The sequence below is a fragment of the Rana temporaria genome, chromosome 8 (assembly GCF_905171775.1).
Source record: "Rana temporaria chromosome 8, aRanTem1.1, whole genome shotgun sequence".
Taxonomy (NCBI): domain Eukaryota; kingdom Metazoa; phylum Chordata; class Amphibia; order Anura; family Ranidae; genus Rana; species Rana temporaria.
In genome coordinates, this window is record NC_053496.1 from 171466408 (window position 1) to 171488262 (window position 21855).

The 21855-nt window shown below is 50.5% G+C and overlaps 1 protein-coding gene across 1 annotated transcript; it reads left to right on the top strand.

The window, feature by feature from the left end:
- Nucleotides 1–7247: 7247 nt before the first annotated feature.
- Nucleotides 7248–18014, top strand: LOC120909393 (gastrula zinc finger protein XlCGF57.1-like). Its single transcript, XM_040321157.1, has 7 exons — nt 7248–7372; nt 11654–11741; nt 12831–12971; nt 14236–14314; nt 14400–14497; nt 14595–14703; nt 16974–18014. Exons 2-7 carry the CDS (start codon nt 11661–11663, stop codon nt 17720–17722), a joined length of 1257 nt encoding a protein of 418 aa, XP_040177091.1. The 5' UTR covers nt 7248–7372; nt 11654–11660; the 3' UTR covers nt 17723–18014.
- Nucleotides 18015–21855: the final 3841 nt, after the last annotated feature.

A 21855-nucleotide genomic window follows, 5' to 3' on the forward strand; every position in this document is an offset into this window, starting at 1 on the left:
AGGAGCTCCTTAAATCATTGGGGTCAATGGGATAGAGAACCCCAGAAAAACATAATTCAAATCATTGGTTTCAGTGGCATAGTTGCCTCCAAAGGAGAATAGCCCCTCAAATCATTGGTGTTAATGGAAGAGTGGGCCCCAGGGACTGGTCCTCAAATCATTGGTGTCAATGGAAGAGTGGGGCCCCAGGGACTGGTCCTCAAATCGTTGGTGTCAATGGAAGAGTGGGGCCCCAGGGACTGGTCCTCAAATCGTTGGTGTCAATGGAAGAGTGGGCCCCAGGGACTGGTCCTCAAATCATTGGTGTCAATGGAAGAGTGGGGCCCCAGGGACTGGTCCTCAAATCGTTGGTGTCAATGGAAAAGTGGGCCCCAGGGACTGGTCCTCAAATCGTTGGTGTCAGTGGAATAGTGGCCACCAGGGAAGAATAGCTCCCTAAGTCTTTGGGTACAGTGGGACAGTGAACCCCAGAAAAAAAAATCCTTCAAATCATTGGTTTCAGTGACCTAGTTACCCCCTGGGGATAATGGCTCCTCCAAGCATTGGTGTTATTGGAAAAATGGCCACCAGGGAAGAATAGTTTCCTAAATCATTGATGTTTATGAGATAGCTGCCCCCTGGGAAGAGGAGCTCCTTAAATCATTGGGGTCAATGGGATAGAGAACCCCAGAAAAACATAATTCAAATCATTGGTTTCAGTGGCATAGTTTCCTCCTAAGGAGAATAGTCCTTCAAATCATTGGTGTTAATGGAAGAGTGGGCCCCAGGGACTGGTCCTCAAATCGTTGGTGTCAATGGAAGAGTGGGCCCCAGGGACTGGTCCTCAAATCATTGGTGTCAATGGAAGAGTGGGGCCCCAGGGTCTGGTCCTCAAATCATTGGTGTCAATGGAAGAGTGGGCCCCAGGGTCTGGTCCTCAAATCATTGGTGTCAATGGAAAAGTGGGGCCCCAGGGTCTGGTCCTCAAATCATTGGTGTCAATGGAAGAGTGGGCCCCAGGGTCTGGTCCTCAAATCATTGGTGTCAATGGAAGAGTGGGGCCCCAGGGTCTGGTCCTCAAATCATTGGTGTCAATGGAAGAGTGGGCCCCAGGGTCTGGTCCTCAAATCATTGGTGTCAATGGAAGAGTGGGCCCCAGGGACTGGTCCTCAAATCATTGGTGTCAATGGAAGAGTGGGGCCCCAGGGACTGGTCCTCAAATCGTTGGTGTCAATGGAAGAGGGGGGCCCAGGGACTGGTCCTCAAATCGTTGGCGTCAATGGAAAAGTGGGGCCCCAGGAACTGGTCCTCAAATCATTGGTGTCAACGGAAGAGTGGGCCCCAGGGACTGGTCCTCAAATCGTTGGTGTCAGTGGTGGTACCTTTGGTTATGATCCCGTTCACTGTCCACCAGTGCCTCTTCTAGTGACTTCTTTATGTGTGCCAGCACAGTAGTGCCGAAACTCTTTCATGTCTGTTGGGTACAAATCAATCCACCCATGGAGAAATGTCAGCCAGGGTTTACAAAAAGTAGTAGTACCTTGCTCTTTTCGGTGACACAATGGGGGAGACCCACCTGAGAATACCCTGGCAGGCCAGTCTGAGCCTGGCACGATAGCGGTAGCTGCCAGAGCATTCAGGAAGCTGTGGCCTGGCAGTTGAAAACCATGGTTATGGACCATGCCTTTTCTTGTACCAAGCAGTTAGGTTACCTGATTAACCCCAAACCTCTACTGGGTAGTCTAGAGAACCCTAAGAGAAGCTGGCATTGCCAGCGGGACACTAATGCTTAACGTAAAGCTGAGGGACATTACAGCAGCATGTGGTCAAAGCCAGATAGAATCTTGGTATGGAAATGTAGTGGTACGATAGATATTTTTCTAACTGGAGAGTAACCTGCATTATCTGTCTTGGGTAGTTATGGCTAAAAAAGATTTGATGATAAGGTATAGATGACCTGCTGAGAGGCTTCTTCAAGCAGTTGGATCTACAATGGTCAGGGACCGCTGCCCTTATATATGGGAAGAGAATTCATACACTGGAAAAGCTGTAATGTGTTCTGTATGTCAGAGACTGTCAATAAAATATAATCTGATTGTTTGCTTTATTGTATGCTATTGTTGTTACTTGTGTGCTTTTTAGTGCAATCTCTTGCCAGTACTCCCCAAGACTTGTGTACTCCCCCCTTCTTGTGATTTCAGCACCCCGCTGATCTCAAAGACTTTTGTACATTTTTCCTTCTTGTAATTCTAGTACCTCAATGCTCCCCGAGGCTTTATATTTCTTTCTTTTGTAATCCCAGCACCCCAGTGCTCCCAGAAGACTTTATACCACTGCCTCTATATGATCCCAGCACCCCAGTGTTCCCAGAAGACTTTATACCACTGCCTTTATATGATCCCAGCACCCCAGTGCTCCCAGAAGACTTTATACCACTGCCTTTATATGACCCCAGCACCCGAGTGTTCCCAGAAGACTTTATACCACTGCCTTTATATGATCCCAGCACCCCAGTGTTCCCAGAAGACTTTATACCACTGCCTTTATATGATCCCAGCACCCCAGTGTTCCCAGACATTCTTTTACTCCTTCCTTGCTGTGATCCCAGCAACCCAGTGCTCCCGGAAATGCTTTCACCCCTGTCTTCCAATGATCCGAGCACCCCAGTTTTCTCAGAAGATCTTGTACCACTGCCTTCCTGTGATCCCAGTACTCCCAGAAAATCTTGTACCCCTGTCTTCCTGTGACCCCAGCACCCAAGTGTTCCCAGAAACACTTGCACCCCTCTTTTTCTGTAATCTGAGCACCCCAATGTTCCCAGAAGATCTTGTACCACTGCCTTCCTGTGATTCCAGTACCCCAGTGCTCCCAGAAACTCTTGTACTCCTGTCTTCCTGTGATCCCAGCACCCCAATGTTCCCAGAAGATCTTGTACCACTGCCTTCCTATGAACAGCACCACTACTCCCTTTCTGAGATCTCAGAACCCCAGTGTTCCCAGAAGATCTGGTACCCTTGCCTTTATATAATCCCAGTGCTCTCAGAGTCTCTTACACCCCTGTCTTCCTGTGATATGAGCACCCCAGTATTCCCAGAAGATCTTGTACCACTGGCGTTATATGATCCCAAGACCCCAGTGTTCCTAGAAACTCTTGCACGCCTGTTCTCCTGTGATCTGAGCACCCCAATGTTCCCAGAAGATCTTGTACCACTGCCTTCCTGTGATCCCAGTGCTCCCAGAAACTCTTGTACTCCTGTCTTCCTGTGATCCCAGCACCCCAGTGTTCCCAGAAGATCTTGTACCACTGCCTTCCTATGATACCAGCACCCAAGTTCTCCCAGAAAATCTTGTACCCATGCCTTCCTGTGATCCCAGTTCTCCCAGAAACACTTGCACCCTTGTTTTTCTGTGATCTGAGCACCCCAATGTTCCCAGAAGATCTTGTACCACCCCCTTCCTATTATCCCAGCACCACTACTCCCTTCCTGGGATCTCAGCAACCCAGTGTTCCCATAAGATCTGGTACCCTTGCGTTTATATAATCCCAGCACCCCAGTGCTCTCAGAGTCTCTTACACCGCTGTCTTCCTGTGATCTGAGCACCCCAATGTTCCCAGAAGATCTTGTACCACTGCCTTTATATGATCCCAGCACCCCAGTGTTCCCAGAAGATCTTGTACCACTGCCTTTATATGATCCCAGCACCCCTGTGTTCCCAGAAGATCTTGTACCCCTGCCTTTCTGTGATCCCAGAACCCCAGTGCTCCCAGAAACTCTTGTACTCCTGTCTTTCTGTGATCCCAGCACCCCAGTGTTCCCAGAAGATCTTGTACCACTGCCTTTATATGATCCCAGCACCCCAGTGTTCCCAGAAGATCTTGTACCACTGCCTTTATATGATCCCAGCACCCCTGTGTTCCCAGAAGATCTTGTACCCCTGCCTTTCTGTGATCCCAGAACCCCAGTGCTCCCAGAAACTCTTGTACTCCTGTCTTTCTGTGATCCCAGCACCCCAGTGTTCCCAGAAGATCTTGTACCACTGCCTTCCTATGATCCCAGCACTTCAGTGCTCCCAAAAACTCTTGTACTCCTGCCTTCGTGTTATCCCAGAAGATCTTGTACCACTACCTTTATATGATGCCAGCACCCCAGTGTTCCCAGGAAACTCTTGCATCCCTGTCTTCCTGTGATCTGAGCGGTGTGCTGGAATCACAGGAAGACAGACGCCATTGTTCTGGGTCTTCTTCGTCCAGTGTGGCACCCACCTTTAGGGTGGCCACATCACTGGGCCCCTGCTCTATGGCCTTCCTGGCCGGGGCGTGCGTGCTACGCGGTGTTCCTGGTTCCGGGACCAAGTTGGCCCGGAGCATCTGAACCAGGATGGGGATCCAGTGAGCTGCTGGGTTCCCCCTTTTTGAAGATCCCAAGCTGTGTACTGTTCGGTGGGGAGTCGGTCTGAGGAGCGCCATTGAGAGGCTTGCGGTCCAATAGGGCTTGGACGAAACCACCGGGGATCACAGGTAGCCGGACACTGCGGGACTGACCACATGAAGTATGATTTTAGTTAGTGGCTGGCCCAGGCGGGAAGGGAAATCGTTAATGTGTGTACTGCTGTTTTCTGGCTTTACGGATCCAGCCTACCCATCAGTGATATGAATAAAGCTAGGTTTGGGGGAAGTCTCAGATCACATTGGGCAGGACAGAAGACTGCTGCACCTTGCAGTCTGTAGTGCAGGAGGCACCAAGGATCCATAGGCTAGCCAGCACTTAGAGGACACCAATATGGACTACTACCTTGCAGAGGTATGCCTGGGCAGCCAACCAGTCGTGGTTAGGGTCAGGATATGGACATTGTTCCTGCTGAACTGTATTGCTAGAAACTCTTTTAGTAAAGTTTGCATGAACTGTTCTAAGCCTGGTCTGAAGTTAATAAAATGGGAGCCTGTGGGTTCTGGTATATTCAAAAGAACTTGGGTCAGTAAGGCACATAGGAGGTATAAAGCAAAGCCACTGTAAGAAGTCTACTTGGCAAGTCAAGCAGGAGGAGCAGTTGCTATGGGTAACCAAGGACTAGAAAGAGTGACACCCTGCTACACCGATCTCGGTAAAGAGCCTCTGACGGAGACTCTTTACCACACGATCAGCCATGTCCAATCACTGCTGATCACAATGTAAACAGGAAGAGCTATTTATTGGCTTTTCCTCACTCGTATCTGACAGACGTGAGTAGAGGAGAGCTGATCAGCAGCTCTCCTGGCAGGGGGGGTCTGCGCTGATTGTTTACCAGCACAGCCCCCCCCCCCAGCGAATGCCAACACTGGACCACCAGGGATGCTGCCAGGACCACCAGGGATGGCAATAAAGGATGCCCACCAGGTATGCCACCCTAGACCACCACCCTATGCCAGTCAGGGCCCAGGGATATGCCAATCAGTGCCCATTAACAATGTGTGCCAGTGCCATCAGACATGCCTATCAATGCAATCTACCCATTAGTGCATCCTTTCAGTGCTCATCATTGTCGCCTATCAGACCACCTATGAGTGCCCATCAGTGCCGCCTATCAATGCCCATTAGTGCGACCTATCAGTACCACCTCATTGGTGCCGCCTCATCAGTGCAGCTTATCAGTGCCCATCAGTGAAGGAGAAAACGTACTTATTTACAAAATTTTCTAACAGAAACAAAGAAAATTTTTTTTTTTTTTTTCAACATTTTCTGTCGTTTTTTTATTCGTTTAGCAAAAAAAAAAAAAACGCAGAGGTGATTAAATACCACCAAAAGAAAGCCCTATTTGTGGGAACAAAATGATAAAAACGTTGTTTGGGTACAGCGTCGCATTAACACGCAATTGTCATTTAAAAAGTGGTAGCGCTGAAAGCTGAAAATTGGCCTGGGCAGGAAGGGGGCAAAGTGCCCGATATTGAAGTGGTTAAACATGCCAGAAAGGTGCAAAGCCGTTCTTACTTCCAAAGGCTATCCACCCCAGACATTGAGGCCCAGATTCACGTACAGCGGCGTATCTTTGTGCGGGCGTAACGTATCCTATTTACGTTACGCCTCCGCAACTTTTACATGCAAGTGCCGTATTCTCAAACGAAAGTTGCGGCGGCGTAGCGTAAATAGGCCGGCGTAAGCCCGCCTAATTCAAATGTGGTAGATGTGAACGTGTGTTATGTTAATTTTTTTGTGACCCCACGTAAATGACGCTTTTTACGAACGGCGCATGCGCCGTCCGTGAAAGTATCCCAGTGCGCATGCTCCGAATTAACCCGCAAGAAGCCAATGCTTTCAACGTGAACGTAAATGACGCCCAGCCCTATTCGCGAACGACTTATGCAAACAACGTAAAATTTTCTAAACTCGACGCGGGAACGACGTCCATACTTAACATTGGTACGCCGCATGTACGCCTCATATAGCAGGGGTAACGTTAGGCCGGGAAAAGCCTAACGTAAACGGCGTATCTGTACTGCGTCGGCTGGGCGTACGTTCGTGAATTCGCGTATCTAGCTGATCTACATATTTCTAGGCGTAAATCAGCGTACACGCCCCTAGCGGCCAGCGTAAATATGCAGTTAAGATCCGACGGTGTAAGAGACTTACGCCGGTCGGATCTAATACTAATCTATGCGTAACTGATTCTAAGAATCAGGCGCATAGATACGACGGCTCAGACTCAGAGGTACGACGGCGTATCTGGAGATACGCCGTCGTATCTCCTTTGAGAATCTGGGCCTGACATTTTTGTACATAAGAGCATGTATCACTCCTGTATGAATGGATCCGTATATATTATTTATTTTTAGTTTTGCTGCCATGGAGTTATAGTAGGAATCAAACATCCAATCATTTTATCGGATTTAGTATTTATTTTGATGTGGGTCAGCAAATGTTTGCGCTCCTTCCTTCTCATGCTGTGCTATTGTAACACTGGCTGCCAGTAACATCAATGGCTCCATTTTACTTCCTGCCTCTTCACCTTTCACCCTGAAACTTCCTGCCTCTGTTTGCGACCAGACATTTGTGTTCCAGCTGACTTCCTGTCCTCAAAAGCGGAAGCAGCCATTTTGTTGTGGTCCACCTCACTCAAAAGAAAGAGGCTTGATGCTAAAAATTGGACACTCTGAACTTCATTTTATAGCCTTAGACCCTTTTGTTCTATCACAATACTAAGACGGAGAGACAACATGTGCCAGAACTGCAGGAGTGGCTAAGAGGCCACTTTGAACACTAGAGGTTCAAGTTTCTGGGAGCAGCAAGGAACTGGCGGCCATATTTTTGTGGTCAAAAATAAGAACTACTCCCAGAATCCCTTGCTTTAGCCACTCTACTTCCCATTTTGTGACAAATCTGCAGGAGCTGAGCTTCTGGACTGAGATTCTCCGGAAAAGGTAATAATGATTGTTACTATAATTTATATTTCTGGTAGCGCTGATAATATTGCTGTGTTGTAAAGGTTACATTTAATTGCAATTTAAGAATACAACAATAAACAGTCCGTAGAGCCGAGCAAGTCGTCTGTTGAATGGCTAAGCCTAAGGTCACTTTTTTATGCTTAAAAGTCGTACAAATGCATAAAATTCCAGCGTGTACGTACATACGAGGTGTATCTAAAAGGTTAGGTGACTGGTATCAGGAAAACAAACAAAACAGAAGATACAAATTCCCTTTATCGGTCTTCAAAATAAGCGCCATCCTTCACAACACACTGTTGGCAACCTTCATAAAGCTTCTGGAAACAGTCAGCAAAGGTCTCTTTCAGTGGCATCACTCTCTCATGGTGCTGTGCAGGGGGGCTCTCTCTCGTGGTGCTGTGCAGGGGGGCTCTCTCTCGTGGTGCTGTGCAGGGGGGCTCTCTCTCATGGTGCTGTGCAGGGGGGCTCTCTCTCTCTCTCTCTCTGGTGGTGCTGTGCAGGGGGGCTCTCTCTCTCTCTCTCTCTCTCTCGTGGTGCTGTGCAGGGGGGCTCTCTCTCTCTCTCGTGGTGCTGTGCAGGGGGGCTCTCTCTCTCTCGTGGTGCTGTGCAGGGGGGCTCTCTCTCTCTCGTGGTGCTGTGCAGGGGGGCTCTCTCTCTGGTGGTGCTGTGCAGGGGGACTCTCTCTCTGGTGGTGCTGTGCAGGGGGTCTCTCTCTCTCGTGGTGCTGTGCAGGGGGGCTCTCTCTCTCGTGGTGCTGTGCAGGGGAGCTCTCTGCCGTGGTGCTGTGCAGGGGGGCTCTTTCTCATGGTGCTGTGCAGGGGGGCTCTCTCTCTGGTGGTGCTGTGCAGGGGGGCTCTCTCTCTCTCTCTCTCGTGGTGCTGTGCAGGGGGGCTCTCTCTCTCGTGGTGCTGTGCAGGGGGGCTCTCTCTCTCTCTCGTGGTGCTGTGCAGGGGGGCTCTCTCTCTCTCGTAGTGCTGTGCAGGGGGGCTCTCTCTCTCTCGTGGTGCTGTGCAGGGGGGCTCTCTCTCTCGTGGTGCTGTGCAGGGGAGCTCTCTGCCGTGGTGTTGTGCAGGGGGGCTCTCTCTCGTGGTGTTGTGCAGGGGGGCTCTCTCTCATGGTTGTTGTGCAGGGGGGCTCTCTCTCGTGGTGCTGTGCAGGGGGCTCTCTCCCGTGGTGCTGTGCAGGGGGGCTCTCTCTCGTGGTTGTTGTGCAGGGGGGCTCTCTCCCGTGGTGCTGTGCAGGGGGGCTCTCTCTCGTGGTTGTTGTGCAGGGGGGCTCTCTCTCGTGGTTGTTGTGCAGGGGGGCTCTCTCCCGTGGTGCTGTGCAGGGGGGCTCTCTCTCGTGGTTGTTGTGCAGGGGGGCTCTCTCCCGTGGTGCTGTGCAGGGGGGCTCTCTCTCGTGGTTGTTGTGCAGGGGGGCTCTCTCCCGTGGTGCTGTGCAGGGGGGCTCTCTCTCGTTGTTGTGCAGGGGGGCTCTCTCTCGTGGTGCTGTGCAGGGGGGCTCTCTCTCGTGGTGCTGTGCAGGGGGGCTCTCTCTCATGGTGCTGTGCAGGGGGGCTCTCTCTCTGGTGGTGCTGTGCAGGGGGGCTCTCTCTCTCTCTCTCTCGTGGTGCTGTGCAGGGGGGCTCTCTCTCTCTCTCTCTCTCGTGGTGCTGTGCAGGGGGGCTCTCTCTCTGGTGGTGCTGTGCAGGGGGTCTCTCTCTCTCGTGGTGCTGTGCAGGGGGTCTCTCTCTCTCATGGTGCTGTGCAGGGGGGCTCTCTCTCTGGTGGTGCTGTGCAGGGGGTCTCTCTCTCTCGTGGTGCTGTGCAGGGGGTCTCTCTCTCTCGTGGTGCTGTGCAGGGGGTCTCTCTCTCTCGTGGTGCTGTGCAGGGGGGCTCTCTCTCTCGTGGTGCTGTGCAGGGGGGCTCTCTCTCTCTCGTGGTGCTGTGCAGGAGTGCTCTCTCTCTCTCTCGTGGTGCTGTGCAGGGGGGCTCTCTCTCTCTCTCTCTCTCTCTCGTGGTGCTGTGCAGGGGGGCTCTCTCTCTCTCGTGGTGCTGTGCAGGGGGGCTCTCTGCCGTGGTGCTGTGCAGGGGGGCTCTCTGCCGTGGTGCTGTGCAGGGGGGCTCTCTGCCGTGGTGCTGTGCACGGGGGCTCTGTCTCGTGGTGTTGTGCAGGGGGGCTCTCTCTCGTGGTTGTTGTGCAGGGGGGCTCTCTCCCGTGGTGCTGTGCAGGGGGGCTCTCTCTCGTGGTGCTGTGCAGGGGGGCTCTCTCTCGTGGTGCTGTGCAGGGGGGCTCTCTCTCGTGGTGCTGTGCAGGGGGGCTCTCTCTCGTGGTTGTTGTGCAGGGGGGCTCTCTCTCGTGGTGCTGTGCAGGGGGGCTCTCTCTCGTGGTGCTGTGCAGGGGGGCTCTCTCTTGTGGTTGTTGTGCAGGGGGGCTCTCTCTCTCGTGGTTGCTGTGCAGGGGGGCTCTCTCTCGTGGTGCTGTGCAGGGGGGCTCTCTCTCGTGGTGCTGTGCAGGGGGGCTCTCTCTCGTGGTGCTGTGCAGAGGCTCTCTCTCTCTCGTGGTGCTGTGCAGGGGGGCTCTCTCGTGGTGCTGTGCAGGGGGGCTCTCTCTCTCTGGTGGTGCTGGGCAGGGGGGCTCTCTTTCTTTCTTTCTTTCTTTCTTTCTCTCTCTCTCTCTCTCTCTCTCTCTCTCTCTCTCTCTCTCTCTCTCTCTCTCTCTCTCTCTCTCTCTCGTGGTGCTGGACTGGGGGGGCTCTCTTTCTCACTGGTGGTGCTGGGCTGGGGGGGGCGCTCTCTCTCTCCGTTGGTGCTGGGGGTCTCTCTCTTTCTCTCTGGTGGTGCTGGGGGTCTCTCTCTTTCTGGTGGTGCTGGGCTGGGGGGCGCTCTCTCTCTCCGTTGGTGCTGGGGGGCTCTCTCTTTCTCTCTGGTGGTGCTGGGGGTCTCTCTCTTTCTGGTGGTGCTGTGCAGGGGGGCTCTCTCTCTCGTGGTGCTGTGCAGGGGGGCTCTCTCTCTCTGGTGGTGCTGGGCAGGGGGGCTCTCTTTATTTCTTTCTTTCTTTCTTTCTTTCTTTCTTTCTTTCTTTCTCTCTCTCTCTCTCTCTCTCTCTCTCTCTCTCTCTCTCTCTCTCTCTCTCTCTCTCTCTCGTGGTGCTGGGCTGGGGGGGCTCTCTTTCTCACTGGTGGTGCTGGGCTGGGGGGGGCGCTCTCTCTCTCCGTTGGTGCTGGGGGTCTCTCTCTTTCTCTCTGGTGGTGCTGGGGGTCTCTCTCTTTCTCTCTGGTGGTGCTGGGGGTCTCTCTCTTTCTGGTGGTGCTGGGCTGGGAGGCGCTCTCTCTCGTGCTGGGCGCTCTCCCTCTCTCTGTTGCTGGGCTGAGGGGCTCTCTCAGTGTAGCACTCGCCCCTAAACCTTGTGGACGGCCTTCCCAGAAGAGTTGAAGCTGTTATAGCTGCAAAGGGCGGGCCAACTCAATATTGAACAGCTTTAACTCTTCTGGGAAGGCTGTCCACAAGGTTTAGGAGTGTGTCTTTGGGAATGTTTGACCATTCTTCCAGAACAGCATTTGTGAGGCCAGGCACTGATGTTGGACGAGAAGGCCTGGCTCACAGTCTGCGCTCTAATTTATCCCAAAGGTGTTGAGGTCAGGACTCTGTGCAGGCCAGTCAAGTTCCTCCACCCCAAACTCGCTCATCCATGTCTTTATGGACCTTGCTTTGTGCACTGGTGTGCAGTCATGTTGGAACAGGAAGGGGGCCGTCCCCAAACTCTTCCCACAAAGTTGGGAGCATGAAATTGTCCAAAATGTCTTGGTATCCTGACTCCTTAAGAGATCCCTTCACTGAAACCAAATCTTTGTCCAAGCATGCATAAAAACGTGCTTTTTCGTTTTCACTGTGAAAGGCCGTTGGCCCAGTTTGGTATGTAATAGATGGGAGTATGAAGTAGAGAACAACCCTATAGAGGGCCCTGTGATTTCAAGGTGCCTATTGGTGGGCACTTAGATATACAGATATTCTAATTTCTAAATTGTGACGGCATTGCAGAAATATGTAAAAGAAGGAGCCGGGGAGACCGTACTTCTCCTGTAATCTCATAGGTGAGTGCATGACATCTTCATAGAACACATCTGATAAGGTAACAATGCCACCAGGATTGGTATATGATTGCTCCACGAAGACTACTCTTGGGATCCCGAAGACATACAAGATGGTGGCTCAGCAATACAATCATTTAATATATTTTAGATGGTGCTTATCTTTTAAACATGTTTTTATTATTCAGAGACTCCATGATGGAGAAGGATGGAAGCCACATGACCGAGAGGATATTAAACCTCACCCTGGAGATCATCTACCTGCTGACTGGAGAGGTGAGGAGGATTCTGAGAGGTCACATGACATCACTCTTATCTCTATTAATAAAACACAGACCTAACCAGAGAGGTGAGGAGGATTCTGGGAGGTCACATGACATCACTCTTATCTCTATTAATAAAACACAGCCCCGGAAGAATTATCCCCCTTCCTGAACAGAACACTTTTTGCGATAGGGCACTGCGTCGCTTTAACTGACAATTATGCGGTCGTGCGATGCTGTACCCAAACAAAATTGATGTCCCCACAAATAGAGCTTTCTCTTGGTGGTATTTGATCACCTCTGTGTTTTTTTGTTTTTTTTTATCGTGACTACGACATTATGGCGGACACTTTTGGCGCTATTTTGGGACCATTGTAATTTACACAGCGATCAGTGCTATAAAAATGCACCGATTACTGTGTAAATTACACCGGCAGGGAAGGGGTTAACCACTAGGGGGCGAGCAAGGGCTTAGGCGTGTCCTAGGGAGTGATTCTAACTGTGTGGGGGCTGAGCAACAAGTGACACGACAGTAAACGCTGCTCTCGATGACAGGGAGCGGTAGATCAGTGTCCTGTCACTAGGCAGAACAGGGAAATGCCTTGTTTACATAGGCATCTCCCTGTTCAGCAGCTCCATGACACGATCGCAGGACACCGGCGGACATCGAAGTCCGCGGATCCCGCGGGCAGGCATGCGCACGGCAGCAATTTCAAAGCAACGTACAAGTACGTTACTTTGCGCAGCCGTGCCATTCTGCCAACGTATATAGTCGTGCAGCAGTCTGCAAGCGGTTAATAAAACACAGACCTGACCGGAGAGGTGAGGAGGATTCTGGGAGGTCACATGACATCACTCTGATCTCTATTAATAAAACACAGACCTGACCGGAGAGGTGAGGAGGATTCTGGGAGGTCACATGACATCACTCTGATCTCTATTAATAAAACACAGACCTGACCGGAGAGGTGAGGAGGATTCTGGGAGGTCACATGACATCACTCTTATCTCTATTAATAAAACACAGACCTGACTGGAGAGGTGAGGAGGATTCTGGGAGGTCACAGTCTATATGTATTGATATTGGTGTCTCAATGTACAGGACTACACTGTAGTGAAGAAGTCATCTGGAGAACATTTCACTCTGAACCATCATTCCCGTGGCATAAGCAGGAAGTTAAGGATGAACAACAAAAAGATCATAGAAGTCACCAGCAACATCATTGAACTGCTGATGAAAGAGGTGAGCGGTGTTGGGAAGGATGGGACATTTTTCTTGGCGCTCCCTTCCTAGCTATTAGACATTTGGCCATGGAGTTGCTGAGTCTAGGGCATTATCTCTGTACACCGCACCAGAGTTGCAACCAGCGGAGGTTCAAAGAGGGGATCTTTTTTTCTGATGTTATAATGTAATAACGGCACAGCGAGGCATGTAATAACGGCACAGCGAGGCATGTAATAACGGCACAGCGAGGCGTGTAATAACGGCACAGTGAGGGGTTGTCTTATACGGTGAGTATATCCCAAAACCAACATTTTAGCTGGAAAATTAGGGGGGTCGTCTTATACACCGGCAAATACGGTATTCTAATGAGTTCAGAGCTATTCCTGACCATTCTGTGCAGCTGAGGCTACAGAGATAGACCCCTGATATCTCACTAAAGCCCTCCAACAGGGGGTACTAAAAAAAATATATTAATAAAATGAAGTGGTAAAAAATAATAAAAACTCCTGACACCAGCGGTGGAACTACTAGGGTCGCACTTGCAACTAGGCCCTGGCATTCCGCCACCGTGAGGGGGTCCGCTGAGGGATTGTAATAAAATGCTCTGCGATTGGAGTAAAGGGCCCCAGGATTAGTGGGAAGGGCCTCATTGGGGGTCAAGTGGGCCCTTCGTTGTTTCTTGATCCAGAGCCCCGAAGGTTCTAGATATGCCTCTGCCTTGTGACTTTGGCCACCAGTAAAAATGAAGAAGGTAGACTTCCCTACTGGCGGCCCTGGAGTTCCGCCACCGTGAGGGGGCACGCTGTGGAACATGTGAATGGGTTCCACTGAAGGATTGTAATAAAGGGCTCTGCAATGGGAGTAAAGGGCCCCAGGATCAGTGGGAAGGGCCTCGTCGGGGGTTAAGTGGGCCCTTCGTTGTTTCTTGATCCAGAGCCCTGAAGGTTCTAGATATGCCTCTGCCTTGTGACTTTGGCCACCAGTAAAAATGAAGAAGGTAGACTTCCCTACTGGCGGCCCTGGAGTTCCGCCACCGTGAGGGGGCACGCTGTGGAACATGTGAATGGGTTCCACTGAAGGATTGTAATAAAGGGCTCTGCAATGGGAGTAAAGGGCCCCAGGATCAGTGGGAAGGGCCTCGTCGGGGGTTAAGTGGGCCCTTCGTTGTTTCTTGCTCCAGAGCCCTGAAGGTTCTAGATATACCTCTGCCTTGTGACTTTGGTCACCAGTAAGAAGGTAGACTTCCCTACTGCCAAAATCCTGATACTTGTTCTCTGTGTAGGACTGGAATCATGTAGAGGGGCACAAGGATTTGTACAAGGACATCAAGAAGGAGAATCATCCGACCTTCACATCAACGGGTAAGATGAGACATTATCCAAAGGAACTAGAAGACTTCCCACCCATCAGCCATACATATTAAGTCAGTGTGTGTGTTTCTTACAGATGGTTCCAGTGACAGTAACCCACCAGAGAGATGTCCCCGTCCTCTGTATTCCTGGGATTCCACACAGGAACATCACGCCGTCCCTCGCCAAGATCAGGTAGATACTGAGGGTCTCCCCAAAGACCATGGTTCCTCAACTCGTGGTTGTTGCACACGGCTTCTTCTTGATCCATTAAACGTTGCTTTATTTGTAGGGTGAAAACCTGGTTGGTATCAAGGTGGAAATTATAGAGGGTGAAGATTTGTATTTGAGGGGCGAACAGCCATGTTTGGAGGAGGACATGCCAACATTTATTACCCCAGGTGAGCAATACCTGCATTCCTCTTCACCGATTCTCATTTTCCTGTTCAACCATAACCCAACATACATAGGGCCAGATTCTCAAAAGAGATACGACGGCGTATCTCCAGATACGCCGTCGTATCTCTGAGTCTGGGCGGTCGTATCTATGCGCCTGATTCTTAGAATCAGTTACGCATAGATTTCTATTAGATCCGACCGGCGTAAGTCTGTTACGCCGTCGGATCTTAACTGCATATTTACGCTGACTGCTAGCGGCGCGTTCGCTGATTTACGGCTAGAAATATGTAAATCGGCTAGATACGCGAATTCACGAAATTTTGGGACCATTGTCATTTTTGCAGCGAACAGTGCTATAAAAATGCACTGATTTCTGTGAAAATGGCAGTGAAATGGGTTTACCCACTAGGTGGCGCTGAAGGGGTTAAGTGTGTCCTAGGGAGGGATTCTAACTGTTAGGGGGCGTGGCTACGAGTGACACGTCACTGATCGCTGCTCCCGAGCAGACGATCAGTGACAGTGTGACTAGGCAGAACGGGGAGATGCTTGTTTACACTGACCTCTCCCCGTTCTGCAGCCCTGTGACCCGATCGCGGGAAATGGAGTCCGCGGGCACGGTCACGGAGCTCGCAGCAGGGGAAGTTCAAAGTGACGTAAATATACGTTGCTTTGCCCAGTTGTGCCATTCTGCCAACGTAAATGTACAGGAGCCATTCGTTAACCGGTTAATAGTAAAGAGGCTGCTAGTCTGCCAAGCACCAGTCCATACACTCCATCTCCATTGAATTAGTCTGGGCCAGGGGTCTCCAAACTTCTAAATAAAGGGCCAGTTTGCTGTGCTTAAGACTTTTTTGGGGGGCCAGACTGTGGCCACTGAAATGAGAAAAGGTGATGTCAGTGGAAAAAAATAATGGCCCATCTTTGGTGTCAGTGGAAGTAATTGTGTGCTATCGTTGGTGTCATTGAGTGCCAGTCTATCTTCAGACCGGATCCCTAGTGGTGAGGTTCTGCAATCAGATCTAGCAAAGTCCATCCAGGCCCTCAGCCCTGACGCCACTAAGGCATCTAGAAAAGCTTTACAGTCCATGGCCTGCCTAAGGATCTGGAACCCTCTTTGGGGGGGAAAAGGAACTTAGCTCTCCAGTGCTTCAGGCTATTTATCACCATTCCAACCCCTTTCTGGACACTCCTCTCCAGGGATTGGCTGGAACCTGATAAATATTCAGGCTGGTTTTTGAATTCCTCGCCCTTAACTCTGGAAGGTTCTCCCAGAGAGGCAGACTCCTAAGCCTGTGAAACTCTAAACCAGGTGTCTTCAAACTACGGCCCTCCAGGTGTTCAGGAACTACAATTCCCATCATGCCTAGTCATGTCTGTGAATGTCAGAGTTTTACAATGCCTCATGGGACGTGTAGTTCCGCAACAGCTGGAGGGCCGTAGTTTGAGGATCCCTGCTAAACAGACCAGGTCAAATGATCACTGTACCCTTGATTACAGACAGGGCTGGTGCAAGGATTTTTGACACCCTAGGCCATGGGTGCTCAACCTGTGGCTCTCCAGCTGTTGCAAAACTACAATTCCCATAATGCCTCAGCCTTTGGGAGACATGCTTGTACCTGTCAGCGGCTTGCAATGCCTCATGGGAATTGTAGTTCCGCAACAGCTGGAGAGCCACAGGTTGAGCACCCATGCCCTAGGCGAAACCTCATTTTGCCCCCCCCCCCCCCCCGGCTACATCCCTGACTCCACCCCCATTTTCCCTGCCCATGTAAACCCCACCTTTTTAATGAAGCGCCCATCAAATGTGGCCACGCCAGGGCCCGTCAAATGTGGCCGCGCCAGGGCCCGTCAGATGCGGCCGCGCCAGGGCCCGTCAGATGCGGCCGCGCCAGGGCCCGTCAGATGCGGCCACGCCAGGACCCGTCAGATGCGGCCGCGCCAGGGCCCTCTACCTACCCTCATAAAGCGCACCAAACCCAGGAGTCAGAGACTTAAATAGACTCTGCCACACCCAAAATGGCCACCTGAGTCACATAGTTGACCAGCAACCACTGCCCAAGTGATTTAGAAAGCCATAGAAGAACCCTTTTTACCATGACTTCCTCTCCCTCTGCATTGCCGCCACGGTTGAGCGCCACCTGCAGTGGAGACGGCAGACTGCACCTGTCTACAAGCAGAGCCCTCAAAAAAATCCTCTTGTCCTGAATTGTTTTGTAACTGTACTGTTTCTTTTTATATTGTTTTATATTTTTTTTATGCCCCTCCCCCACAGATGGGCAATACAGCCAGATGGCCCCAGAAGATGTGGACACGGTGCAACCTACTCAAGGAGACAACTCTGGCATTCCAAGTTTGTTTCATATCGTTTCAGGCACAGGAGCAAGGCCAAGCGAGAAAATCTACCCGTGCTCCGAATGTGGCAAATGCTTCACCCACATGTCCAACCGAATCCGACACATGAAGATCCACAAGGGGCTGAAGCCTTTCCCCTGCTCCGAGTGCGGGAAGTGTTTCACCCGCAAGACGCACCTCATCGGGCACCAGAAAGTTCACACGGCGAAGAAAGCCTTCTGTCCACAGGGCGTGGACACCGTGCAACCTTCTCAAGGAGACAAACCTGCGATCCCGAGTTCAAAACGCGTCGCCGCGCGCACGCGGGCGAGGCCGAACAACGACAAAATCTACCCGTGCTCCGAATGCGGCAAAGGCTTCACCCACATGTCCAACCGGATCCGGCACATGAAGATCCACAAGGGGCTGAAGCCTTTCGGCTGCTCCGAGTGCGGGAAGTGCTTCACCCGCAAGTCGCACCTCGCCGGCCACCAGAGAATTCACACGGGGGAGAAGCCCTTCTCCTGCTCGCTGTGCGGGAAGCTCTTCAAGCACAAGTCGCACCTGGTCATACACCACCGAACCCACACGGGGGAGAAACCTTTCGCCTGCCCGGACTGCGGCAAGTGTTTCGGGCAGCAAGCCAACCTTATCGGGCATCAGAAAATTCACACCGGCGGGAAGACCTGATCGATTTCTGAGGGAGCTTAAAGGATCGAGTCCACGTTAGGGGCGTGTCTACTCTGCCCATAGGGAACTCAAGGACTCATTAAATGATAATGGTGCCAATTCCTGCAGGGGGCAGGTGTTCATGCCATCACTCACTGTAACAAACGCCTCCTTCCAGTTTTCCTTTTCCCTTATGGAATCCGCCTTCATTCCTAAGCATTCCTCAATATTTAACTGATCGTCATTAACCACTTAAGCCCCGGACCATTTTGTTGCTAAATGCCCAGGCCAGGTTTTGCGATTCTGCACTGCGTCGCTTTAACAGACAATTGCGCGGTCGTGCGACGTGGCTCCCAAACAAAATTGGCGTCCTTTTTTCCCCACAAATAGAGCTTTCTTTTGGTGGTATTCGATCACCTCTGCGGTTTTTATTTTTTGCGCTATAAACAAAAATAGAGCGACAGTTTTGAAAAAAATTCAATATTTTTTACTTTTTGCTGTAATAAATATCCCCCAAAAACATATAAAAAACATTTTTTTTCCTCAGTTTAGGCCGATACGTATTCTTCTACCTATTTTTGGTAAAAAAAAATCGCAATAAGCGTTTATCGATTGGTTTGCGCAAAATTTATAGCGTTTACAAAATAAGGGATAGTTTTATTGCATTTTTATAAAAAATTTTTTTTTTACTACTAATGGCGGCGATCAGCGATTTTTTTTTCGTGACTGCGACATTATGGCGGACACTTCGGACAATTTTGACACATTTTTGGGACCATTGTCATTTTCACAGCAAAAAATGCATTTAAATTGCATTCTTTATTGTGAAAATGACAGTTGCAGTTTGGGAGTTAACCACAGGGGGCGCTGTAGGAGTTAGGGTTCACCTAGTGTGTGTTTACAACTGTAGGGGGGTGTGGCTGTTGGAGTGACGTCATCGATTGTGTCTCCCCTATAAAGGGAATGACGCGATCGATGCGCCGACACAGTGAAGCACGGGGAAGCTGTGTTTACATACGGCTCTCCCCGTTCTTCAGCTCTGGGGAGCGATCGCGAGGGGGCGGCTAGAAACGAATAGCCGCGCCGTCGTCCCGGATCGCTCCCCGAGGGGATCCGACCGCCGCATGTAGCGGGGGGGGGGGAGTCCTGATCGGACCCCCGACCCGTGGAAAGGCGGGGACGTACATGTACGCCCATCTGCCTGTACGTGCCATTCTGCCGACGTACATATACATGCGGCGGTCGGCAACCGGTTAAACCTTTAAAGTGTGATGTCACAATGTAGAGAATACAATTTCCCATCATCTGTGCCCAGTCTTGCCACACAGAGTTAATCCAGCTCTGAGCAATCCTCTTTTTTATTGTTCAGTGAAATAAAACAGACTTCCGGATAAAGACCAAAGTCCTTGCTTGAGTGACAGGTTATTTACATATCTCGTGCACTAGCTTGCAGACATGCACAGCTTCTGTAAAGTGCACAATTCACATCCCCCGCTCCTCCTCTCCTCTCCCGCCCAGCTCTCCCAGGATTGGCTGTCTTTCCTGTGTTTTGATTAAATGTTTTCAAAATATGGGGGTGATCCACAGTTCAGTGTAAACAGCCATCAGAATATACATGTAGCTAGATTCAGGTAGCCCCGCGTAACTTTAAGGCGGCGTAGCGTATCGTATTTACGCTACGCCGCCTTAAGTCAGAGAGGCAAGTGCTGTATTCTCAAAGTACTTGCCTCCTAACTTACGGCGGCGTAGCGTAAAGGCGGCGGGCGCAAGCGCGCCTAATTCAAAATAGGCTGAGGGGGGCGTGTTTTATGATCATATGCTTTGACCTGACGTGATTGGCGTTTTTTTGGAACGGCGCATGCGCCGTCTGCCTACATTTCCCAGTGTGCATTGCGGCTAAGTACGCCGCACGGTCCTATGTATTTCGACGTGGACATAAATTACGTAAATCCCTATTCACGGACGACTTACGCAAACGACGTAAAATTTTCGAATTTCAAAGCGGGAACGGCAGCGGGATTTCGAAGCGGGAACGGCGGCCATACTTTAACATTACTATTCCAACTATTTGATGGAATATCTTTAGGCCTTGATAATGCCTTACGTAAACGGCGTATCTGTACTGCGTCGCCCGGGCGTACGTTCGTGAATAGGCGTATGTAGTGATTTACATATTCTACGCCGACCGCAATGGAAGCGCCACCTAGCGGCCAGCCTAAATATTGCACCCTAAGATAGGACGGCGCAAGCCCTCGTATCTTAGATAGGTTTAAGTGTATCTCTGTTTGAGAATACACTTAAACTTAGGTCGGCGCAGATTCCAAGTTAGGTCGGCACCGATTCCGAGTTAGGTCGGCGCCGATTCCGAGTTAGGTCGGCGCCGATTCCGAGTTAGGTCGGCGCCGATTCCGAGTTAGGTCGGCGCCGATTCCGAGTTAGGTCGGCGCCGATTCCGAGTTAGGTCGGCGCCGATTCGGAGTTGGGTCGGCGCCGATTCCGAGTTGGGTCGGGGCCGATTCCGAGTTGGGTCGGGGCCGATTCCGAGTTGGGTCGGGGCCGATTCCGAGTTGGGTCGGCGCAGATTCCGAGTTGGGTCGGCGCAGATTCCGAGTTGGGTCGGGGCCGATTCCGAGTTGGGTCGGGGCCGATTCCGAGTTGGGTCGGGGCCGATTCCGAGTTGGGTCGGGGCCGATTCCGAGTTAGTTATCAGTAGATACGCCGACCTAACTCTATGTGAATCTAGCTGATAGACAAGAAGCTGTGCATGTCTGCAAGCTAGTGCACGAGATATGTAAATAACCTGTCACTCAAGCAAGGACTTTGGTCTTTATCTGGAAGTCTGTTTTTATTTCGCTGAACAATAAAAAGAGGATTGCTCAGAGCTGGATTAACTCTGTGTGGCAAGACTGGGCACAGATGATAGGAAATCGTATTCTCTACATTGTGACATCAGAAAAAATTTTTTTGGGGGTTTACATCCACTTTAAGCCAACAACAAATCTACGGATCATGAGAGACTTTTAGTGTTGTGTTAACCACTTAAGCCCCGGACCATTCGGCTGGCCAAAGACCAGAGCGCTTTTTGCGATTCGGCACTGCGTCGCTTTAACTGACAATTGCGCGGTCGTGCGACGTGGCTCCCAAACAAAATTGACGTCCTTTTTTCCCCACAAATAGAGCTTTCTTTTGGTGGTATTTGATCACCTCTGCGGTTTTTATTTTTTGCGCTATAAACAAAAATAGTGCGACAATTTTGGGGGGAAAAAAAGCTTTTTTTTTACTTTTTGCTGTAATAAATATCCCCCAAAAATATATATATAAAAAAAAAATAAGTTTTCCTCCAGTTTAAGTTTTAATACGTATTCTTCTACGTATTTTTGGTAAAAAAAAATGCAATAGGCGTTTGGTTTGCGCAAAAGTTATACCGTCTACAAAATAGGGGGTAGTTTTTTCTTTTTACTAGTAATGGCGGCGATCAGCGATCTTTATCGTGACTGCGACATTATGGCGGACACTTTTGACGCCATTTTGGGACCATTGTCATTGGTAAAGCGATCAGTGCTATAAAAATGCACTGATTACTTAAAAATGACACTGGTAGTGAGGGGGTAAACCACTAGAGGGCTTGGAAGGGGTTAAGTGTGTCCTAGGGAGTGATTCTAACTGTTAGGGGGCGTGGCTACGAGTGACACGTCACTGATGAGAGGGAGCATTCGATCAGTGACATGTCACTAGGAAGAACGGGGAAATGTTGTGGGGTAGATTCACATAGAAGCTACGACGGCGTATCTCCAGATACGCCGTCGTATCTCTGAGTGTGCGGCGTCGTATCTATGCGCCTGATTCAGAGAATTAGTTACGCATAGATTTCCCTAAGATCCGACCGGCTTAAGTCTCTTACACCGTCGTATCTTATGCTGCATATTTACGCTGGCCGCTAGGTGGCGCCTCCGTATATTTACGCGAGGAATATGCAAATGAGCTGGATACGCAGATTCAGAAACGTACGTCCAGCCGGCGCTTTTTTTTTTTACGTCGTTTACGTTAGCCTTTTTTCGACGTATAGTTACCCCTGCTATATGAGGCGTATCCTATGTTAAGTATGGCCGTCGTTCCCGCGTCGAGTTTTGAAAATTTTACGTCGTTTGCGTAAG